This window comes from Perca flavescens, chromosome 2 (assembly GCF_004354835.1).
Source record: "Perca flavescens isolate YP-PL-M2 chromosome 2, PFLA_1.0, whole genome shotgun sequence".
In the NCBI taxonomy this organism is placed as follows: Eukaryota; Metazoa; Chordata; class Actinopteri; order Perciformes; family Percidae; genus Perca; species Perca flavescens.
Genome location: NC_041332.1, coordinates 35,650,323 through 35,660,469, shown reverse-complemented (window position 1 = coordinate 35,660,469; position 10,147 = coordinate 35,650,323). Strand labels below are relative to the sequence as shown.

Sequence of the window (10,147 nt, the reverse complement as noted above, 5' to 3'; positions counted from 1 at the left end):
GCATGCTGCCTTTGGAATTGGTATATTAAACTGTGTTAGAGACAAGCATTTCTCCAACACTTAGTAGCACATTTGATTCATTTCATTGTAAACAAGTTAGCATGCCACCTTCAATTAATCTCATCCCAAGGTCTTGGTGTACTGCTAGTTCTAGCAGCAATGGAAGTCCAGCAACAAGCTGCTGCTTCAGCTTGGTCGCCTCCTTAGCCGCCTTTCACTTTGAGTAAACAGAGGAAAGTTTTATCCACAGAATCGGTAAAATTCCTGTTTATTTCTGTGTGCTATAACATTTAGAATATCACTGAGTTAGCCCAGTTGATACATCCACAGGACCACAGACGAACACTTTCTGTTCCATCCAACTTTCATCAGTGAAAGTTTGTCCAAACTTTTTTTTTTTCTATTCTCTATTCTATCGTAAAACTATGACACCTCTATGACATAGAGGGAAACACATGTTAACCTTTTAACTGCGAAAAAAAAACCTCTTCTGAAAGTGACGAAATTAGCCGGACTGCCCTGTCACGCTGGAGACTGAGGGGTCTGTCTCACATTTCAGCTTCAGCGGAGGCTCTGCGGCATCGGACGCAGACACATTTGAGGATGACGGAGGTGTAGGTGTGTCAAAGCCCTTCTCCATCCTCCCGTCTCCATTTATCCTCTCCTCCCCATGTCCTGGCGGCGACTCGTGCGTGCGCATGTGCTTGGCCAGGTGGTCATTGCGCATGAACACCCTAGGGCACAATGCGCAGCTGAACTTCTTGGCACCAGTGTGCGTCTGAAGGTGGCGCTGCAGTTCATCGGAGCGCGTGAATCTCTTGCCGCAGAAGAGCCAGTTGCAGACAAACGGCCGGTCCCCGCTGTGCCATCGCAGGTGAGCCTTCAGATGGGAGGTCTTGGCGTAGGCTTTGCCGCAGCCGGGGATGTGGCAGTTGTGCATGTGCTTCCTCCTGCTGTCGTCGGTGCTCTGGCCCAGCTGTTCAGCGTGGACGCAATTAGGGCAGCGACACGCCGTCTGGCCGGCACCTCTGGAAGAGGAGCGGCGCTGGGGCTTGGGCCGGGCTGAGACAGCGTTCTCCTGTGGTTCGTCCAGGGAGAATGGGTCTTGCTGCAGCATTTCAGGGGCCAGTGGCTCCATCTTGAAGCCATCCATCTTGAAGCCATCCTGGGGGTAGAGGTGAGAAGAGTGCGAGGCTGGATTGAGTTGAGCTGGAGGCAGGGTGCACAGCTGGGGGTCCGATCCGTAGGGCCCTAAAGAATGCTGCAACCCCATGGAGCCCCCAGGATTTACTGAAGGCAAGCCAACACCCTGCCCTGTCTGCAGGTCTATCCAGCTCCCCGGTTGGACGTCCCTGTGGAGGTCCCACCAGGACGGGATGTTCATGTCTTCTGAGCTGCCACTCGGTGGTGCTGTCCGTAACCAAGGCTCGTAAGGGTGCGCCATGAGAGAAGCTGGTGCAGGTGCAGGACTGTTGATGAGGTCGGCCACTCAAAGTGCTAGTCGCTATCTTTTGGGTTCGTGCTGGGAAGATTAGCACATGGTGGGATGGCGATGCGTCGAAAAAAACCCTGCAAAAAGAAAGAACAGACAAGCTGTAATGTCTACAAATCTGGTGTCAAGTCAGACCTTCCTCACTCAGTTGCATTTTCTCAATGACTTTACTGAACCGCATGCAAAGACTTTGAAGTCTTGTGGTCATTTTTTTTCCCCCCAGTCTGAAAGGCTTTGAAATTACTCAGCTTCTGCTGATCTAACGCTTCTGAACTTCAGAAGTGCATTCAGTCAGGCCTAAATCCTCCTGTCTACAACATTTTAAAACCCCAAGCACACCTTCTGCATCGCCATGGATACTGCAGTTCTCACGCTGCGTGGCCGAGGAGACAGAAGAGGGGTGGGGGTGGGGAGGGAGAGACAGACGTGTCCAGGCAGAAGCCTGCCACATGCATCCGCTGCCAGGTACTTCCCATGGAGGACAGTCAAAGACAAGCGCAAAGAAAACAACATCATTGGGCCCTGTGCAGAAGCAAAGGCAGCAGAGGGGGGGGGTAAATGCTGGTGAGATTGGGGGAGGGACAAGAGTGAAGGGGAGTGTTGACAGGGGAGCAGTTTGGTAAAGGAAGAAGTTCCAGGGAGGTATGGCTGCAGGCCAAAGTGTATTTGTACATCTCTGAGGTTTGCGGAGATGAAACCTGGCAGACACCAGATCAGAACCTGTTTTTTATGAATCACACATGATTTACAACAACAGACCTCCGGGCAAGTTACAAAAGGAGCCCCGTAAAAACGGCCCGCCTCTTACACACTGGCGGCAGAAAACATCAACAGTTGCAGACTGACGGCATTCAGGAGCCTGAGAATGGGAGACCAACAATGACATGACATGAACAATCACTTTTATTTTAAATGATGGTATAATAATTATGGGCACGCGCTGTGAAACAGCATCCTGTCCCCAACACACGAGGAGGGGGCTCTGCTTTCCTAAGGTGACACAAAGCTTTTAAAAGTTGTTGTTAAAGTCTGTGGAAATTGATGACAAAAGGCTACCAACCTACAAGACCTGCGCTCGTCTCCAAACATGTCCTAGCCCCAAACTATCTTGTTGACATCCACCACACCCCCATCCTCGAACATCTGCAATTATCTTTACAGCAGGAAACAGTAAAGAAGGCTGTAGAGGCTGGTATCTTAGTCTTGAGATCACTCGTTGTGATCTGACATAGCAAACTGCACAAAGTTAGCTGATGAAACAAGAGGTCAAGCTCCTGTGGAAGACCCACATCCTATATATATATATAAATATATATATATATGTAGATCCATCAGAGGTAGGGCTGCACAATATGAGGAAAATGTGCCACATCTGATAACGTTGAATATCACGATAACGATACTACTTGCGATAAATAAACAGATATTAAAGTGTACTCAATTCTGCATATCTTCTGCTTTCAGTGTTCTGCTAAAATGCAACAAATACATTTAACCCTAACCCTAACCCTAACCCTACAAATACTACTTATCTAACCCTAACCCTTTTATGGAACAAGTTGAACATTGAATTGAATGTAAAAGGCACCACAAAAAGAAGAATGACAGTTACATTTTAAAGTGCAGTTTTCTACTGATATTTTCATTCAACTAACACAAATAATCTCTGAGTGTATTTCACGATATATCGCAGCTTTTCGCAATGTGATCATTGCGCCAGTTGATATCGCGATGGCAATAAAGAAGATAACATATTGTGCAGCCCTACCAGAGGCAGGTGGAGCGTTTTGTTGAGTCAATACGGCCAAACCCGAGAGGAGTACACGTCCTCTTTTTCAAAGGATCGGTCAAATCAACTCCAAGAGATGCTTTCTAGTTGTAATGAAATCTTAAAGCAATTAGCTTGGAATTCCCTAATAAAATGTCTGGTGTTAAAGGTCAAGCTGATTTATAACATGGCGGCCTGGAGCCAGAGCTGCTGCTCTGTAATTTTTTGGGAATGCGACTCAGACGGCACAGCTCTTACTGACATAACCGTAAACCAGCGAAGACAGCAGCATCCTCCTCTGTCTGCCAAAGTGCTGGGAGCGCTACGAGCTCCCAGGGGAAACAGCTGGCATAGGGGGGCCCCCAGGCAGGGGGATGGCAGCATGGGGGGGGGTGGTACAAAGCAATGACAGAGCTCTGGTCATAAAACCTGCCCGACCAAGACCCAGCACAGCCCCCTGTTTACAAGCCTGCCATCGGGAAGAGGCACCAAGCGGGAGCTAACTTCTCTCTTACATTTTTTAAATGAAAACACTACAAGGAGCCAGTCGATATCAACTGGCGCAATAAACACTTTGCAAAAGACACTCTAAAATGTTCCTGTTATTCTTTTTTTTAGTGGTGCCTTTTGTATTCAATTCAATGTTCAATTTGTTTAATAAAAGAATGTTAGAAATTATTTCATTTCTTTTAAATCCAATAGCATTTGTTGTATTTTATCAGAACACTGAAAGCAGCAGAAATGCAGAACTGAGTACACTTAATGATCTGTTTATTTATCGCAAGTAATATCGTTATCGCGATATTCATCAACATTATCGCATATCGTATATTTTCTTCATATCGTGCAGCCCTACTTTTTTGTTGTTGTTGATAAAGCTTTCCGACATTGCACACCCTTTTTCAAAATGCTAATCTGCTAGTTTAAACTATAGGGTGGGAATCCCCAGAGGCCCCACGATACTATCATGATACTAACGTCACAATACGATATTATAGCAATTTTAAACACATTGCACACACTTTTTTCCAACTTCAAATATGACCCAAAGGAAGTCTTTGTCAACATCTGTTTTACCTAAAAAGATACATTTCCCTTATTATTCTAGTACCAACAAGTAAAATTCTGAAAATATGATAAAAGATCGATACATGGCGTCCGTGTAGCGATACAAACTAGTATTGTCATGGAAAATATCGCAATACTTTCCTTTATTGCTTTTTGTCCCTACCTTTAGTTTAAACATTTACATTAATACATTTTGGGATCCATTCTCCAGAATGACTTACAGGCCCAGTTTAATCCTCATTCTACCCAGCACAAGTCTCCCATTCTATCTCCGTTATTGGCTGCAAAAAGGAGACCTTTAGAAGCTGTGGTGGAGAGGAGCTCACTGAACAAACGGTTATCCATCACGAATAATCCCAACCCCACTCTCCACCAGCAGTGGAAGAAGTAAAAGTACTAATACCACACTGTAAAAATACTTAAAATTAAAATGAAGTAAGAGTTCTGCATTGAAAATGTTACTTAAGTAAAAGTATGTAAGTATCATCAGGAAAATGTACCTAAAGTTTTAAAAGTCAAAGTACTCAATGCAGAAAACCCCTCACATTTTAGAGACTGGAAATGATCCAAACAGTTGTCAATCAGCTGTTTAGTGGTCTAATCATTTTAGCTGTACTTGTAGGCCGTCAGTTTAATTTATAATAAAACCTCATATTTTATCAACTACATGTGTTTTGTGTGCAAACAAAATTATTTGTAAAGTAACTAGAGCATTCAGATGAATGTAGTGGAGTAAAAAGTAGAATGTTTCTCTCTGAAATAGCGGAGTAGAAATAGCAAGTGGCATCGAAAGAAAAAGACTCACGTAAAGTACCTCAACATTTGTACTTAAGTACAGTACTTGAGTAAATGTACTTGGTTACATTCCCCCACTGCTCTCCACCCCCCACTGGTCCAACAGCGGAGCACTTTTTCTAATACCTGTATTTTGCTGCTGTAGCACTGACATTTCCCAATTTGGGATCAATAAAGTCTGTCTAATCTAATCAGTGACACTGACTGTGTGTGGACACTCCAAACCCCCCAGTTTGGGTCAAATGGCATTTACAAGTCGTTTGTTTTAACCCTCGGAGCTCTAAGGGCACTTTTAGATATCTTCTTAAATTCTCCTTTTAATAGTTTTTGCATATAACCTGATCCCCATGTGTTTCATACCAAAATGTTCAGAACAAGCTCAGCTTTCTGTGTAGTGAAACCTAAAATTGTTCCAGAGCAATGCATAAAGACATAATTTGGCGCTAAAGCGGAAATATGTATCAAATCTCTTGTGAAAACATACCTACACTCAATTGTTTTGGTGCTTGAAATGAGTTTACAAAAGTCTTGGGTTCACAACAGTAGCTTAATATATGAATAAATAAATAAATGTTTAAAATGAAATTTTGTAATGTCGCTTTTTGAGTAGGAGTGTTGTCAAACATCGCATGGACTCGCCGGTGCGTCTTTTGTCCTCAGAGGGTTCTGCTCGGAGGACAACAAGGATGGAGTGGAGCACATCTCACACACACACACACACACACACACACACACACACACACACACACACACACACACACACACACACACGCAGGGGGTCAGGTCAGTTGTCAGAGTGTAGCACGCTCCAAATTCAAACACTTTTCTGTTCAAATCTAAACTTTCTGTCCTTTGCTCCGTGCCCACGTGTGGGGAATACGCTCAAAATCAACATACATTTTAAACTAAAACACAAACAACTGGTCTCATGCCTAAAGTCTGACCTCAAACCGGTAAAAAAATCTGGTGGGTACAATATTAAAAGAGGAATGAAACAAACTTTTATTTAGATCAGATAAAAATAAAAATAAATTGAATTTATAAAAATGCTATGACTGGATTTTAAATGAAAATGCCAGCCACACCTTCCTTTTTTTTCTTCCTATAAAACATATACAGGTGTGATTCCCCATAATTTGTTAATTGCTTGCTTGTGAAAAAAATACATTTAAATTATTTAAACAAAGTTTTTAAACAGAAAATCTGCATAATTATTTGCGTGTGAGTAAATCATACATCGCATAGAGCCTCCACACCTACAGGTCAGCCTCAGTTCAGTTTAATCCACACGTAGCCCCCTTGTTACCTGAACACTGTATAGTCTTATATTCTACACATATTGCTGTTTTATCTGCTATAACACTGAACTTTTTTTTTCACCAAATGAATGTGTTAACTCCAGTACAATCTGAAACGGGACAAGAATGAAAACTCAACCTGTAAACAATAAATGACAATAGCAAAAGAGGAATGAAACTAACTTTTATTTAGACTAGAAAGCAATTTTGAATTTATAAAATGCTATGACTGGATTTTAAATGAAAATGCCATTTGGGAAGGTTAAATCGCTGAGATACAGAGCTGGAGATGGAAGGCTGATCTCTGCTAATCGGTTCCTCTGTACTTCCACCTGTATGATGAAGTGCACCGATAGTTTGGCTATGGATGACAGCTTTACATCCTCGGTGATTTAGGAGAGGCTGTGGGACACTTTGCCATATGCAATTGTGTCAAACGCATTTCTGCTACAAAGTTTACTAATTAAAACGGCAGTTCTCTTGCGACGACAGCTTTTTAAGAGCATTTTTGAAACCCTCCTCTCTCCGTTATCAACCCGCTGCACATCACGTGCGAGCGTGTTTTACACCTGATTTTCACTCCGAATGTTTCAAAAACAGACTGCACTTTTGTTGCTCTGAAGTCCTGCAACTGGAATTTCTTTGTACAGTTGATGTGCTTGTTTACGTTGTTCTAGTATTCTTTTATTCTTTTTATTCTATATATTATTTTATTGGGTATTTTCTGACTATTTTTAATGGACAGGACATGTTAGAAAGGGGAGAGAGAGGGGGAAGACATGCAGGAAATCATCACAGGTCGGAGTCGAACCCTGGACCTTCTGCATCAAGGCATAAGCCTCTAAATACGTGTGCACCTGCTGTACCCACTGATCCAACCCGTCCACCAGTATTTATGTTTTTAATGGACACAGAGAATAAATATCAACCGTACAGACAGCTTTGTATTTCGAACATGACAGCCACAAAACGGGACATCTGTTAAAATAATAAAGTTAAAATTTGTTTTACTTTAAAAAAAAAAAAAAATCAAGATGCGTATATACAGTGGTGGAAAGTTCCTAAGAACATTAACTCAAGTACTGTACTTAAGTACACTCGAGTATTTCAATTTTAATGCTGCTTTATACAGTATCTATATAATACAGTACCTTGTACTTTTCTTCTAACATTTATAGTTATATTTCTGATTTCAATGTTGCATACATACATTTTACAACATACAAACATGGGTTTATAACAAATGATGCCTTTTGGCTGTAGGAAGTAGTTGAAATTAACTTCACCTCGACCAAGTACAAGATTAGTACTGCGTACATATTAATAAAAATCATCAATGACAAAGATCCAATAATACAATAGTATAACACTGACATGGGCCATTCTGCATATTGGCACTTTTATTTTTCATACGTTAAGTACATTTTGGTGCTAATACGTCTATGCTTTCACTTCGTGAAATTTGAAATTAATGGGACTTTGGGGAGCGGGGGGGTATGGGTGTCCTCCCCCAGGGAAATTTTGAGCGTCAAAGACTTCATTTCCTGCATTTTGATACACTGTTATGCACCAATTCACAGCTGAAATCCCTTTACTTAGCAAAGAAAAAAAAACACACGACAATTCAAAATATGTCAAAAATATAATGGAAAGTATAGTGTTGTATGTCATTGGGCATTTTTAAGTGGGTATATGGAAATCCTGGAGCTTTCTTAGTGGGTATACTGCGTATACCTGCGTATCACGTAGACTACACCACTGACCACACTTAAACCGTGGCAATTTTGAATAAAAACCCTGTTTACACAAAGAGAATGAATGAAAACTACAGTCAGACATTTAAAGTAAATTATCCATCTCTGAATCCTTCTCCCTCCATTGCATTTACTGCATATTTGTCTTTTTTTTGGTTACATTCCAGCTAATCTTTCTTTATTCTGCAGTTTGAATCCGTTTCCCAGGGTTCCCTGGGGATTCTTGCTTTAGGGGACATGGCAGCAAACATTACTGCAGTATAAGGACATTAGAGCACAATCTAAAACAAACAAACATTACTGCAGTATAAGGACATTGGAGCACAATCTAAAACAAACATTACTGCAGTATAAGAACATTAGAGCACAATCTAAAACAAACATTACTGCAGTATAAGGACATTAGAGCAAAATCTAAAACAAAATTTACTGCAGTATAAGGACATTAGAGCACAATCTAAAACAAACATTACTGCAGTATAAGGACATTAGAGCAAAATCTAAAACAAAATTTACTGCAGTATAAGGACATTAGAGCACAATCTAAAACAAACATTACTGCAGTATAAGAACATTAGAGCACAATCTAAAACAAACATTACTGCAGTATAAGAACATTAGAGCACAATCTAAAACAAACAGCAGAGCAATGAGTGGCAGCACATTTTCTCAACAGCATGGTTGACAGATTGGATTCATTTTATAGCTGCAAAGATGAATCGATTAGCTGTCAACTATTCAATGAATTGCCCACTATATTTTGATCATTGATTTATCTCTTTTTTTTTTATAAAAAAAGTGAAACTTCTCTGCTTCCACCTTCTTGAATGTGAATTTTTCTTGTCTCACACACGCACGCATGCACGCACACACGCACACACACACACACACACATACACACACACACACCGATTCATAATTTTGTATGAAAAAAAAGTGAAAGTTCAGCTTCTTAAATGTGAATATGTTCTAGTTTCTTCTCTCCTCTGTGACAGTAAGCTGAAGATCTTTGAGTGATGGACAAAACAAGACACTTGACGACGTCATCTTGGGCTTTTTGCTGAAACACTGATCCACATTTTTCACAATTCTTTGACATTTTATAGATAGAGCTGGGCGATATGGAGAAAATTGGATTTCACGATATTCTTGACCAAATACCTTGATAGCGATATTGCGACCATATTGTAGGGTTGACTATTGGTGCTTTTACTAAATATTTACACAATTAGATATTAGATAAATAATCGCCAATAATGTGGATATAATGACAATAATCGCCAATGATGTGGATATATTGACAATGTGGGTAAAGGCCAATAACAGAACAGCAATAGTCTGGTAAGTTCAGCAAACAACATCAACTTTTAAAACCAGGAAAAGACTAAACTTATGCCATGTTACAAACCAAAATCTGAGGCGATATCCAGTCCAACATATCAATATAATATTGATCTATTGCCCAGCCCTATTCAAAGACCAAACTAATGGATTAATCAAGAAAATAATCAACAGATAAATGGACAAAGAAAATAATCGTTAGTTACATACAGGTGTGATTCCCCATAATGTGTTAATTGCTTGCTTGTGAAACATTATTTAAACAAAAGTTTTTTTAAGACCGAAAATCTTCATAATTATTTGTGTCTGAGGAAATCATACTCTATCGCATAGAAAGTAAGCCTCCACACCTACAGGTCAGCCTGTTGACTTTTTGCTGCAGAAGTTGAATATAATCCACACTTATCCCCTTGTTAGTTTACCTGAACACTTTATATTCTTATATTCTACACACAGTCCTGTTTTATCTGCTATAACGTTGAACTTTTTTTCTTTTAACCAAATGAATGTGTTAACTACAATCTCCAAAATACAGCAAACAGGACAAGAATGAAAACTCAACCTGTAAACAATAAATGGCAATATATTTTTGTAGGTTTAATTGCAGCTCTTATCGTCTCTTTGTGGGTAA

At 40.5% G+C, this 10,147-nt stretch overlaps 1 protein-coding gene across 1 annotated transcript; it reads right to left on the bottom strand.

The window, feature by feature from the left end:
- Positions 1-505: 505 nt before the first annotated feature.
- Positions 506-1,566, bottom strand: sp6 (Sp6 transcription factor). The gene has a single exon (XM_028589812.1). It carries the CDS (start codon positions 1,442-1,444, stop codon positions 506-508), a length of 939 nt encoding a protein of 312 aa, XP_028445613.1. The 5' UTR covers positions 1,445-1,566.
- Between the last annotated feature and the right edge of the window lie 8,581 nt (positions 1,567-10,147).

What these genes read in the sequence shown, in the direction of transcription:
- sp6 (XM_028589812.1), bottom strand. Translation starts at nt 1,444, where the DNA reads ATGGCGCACCCTTACGAGCCTTGGTTACGGACAGCACCACCGAGTGGC.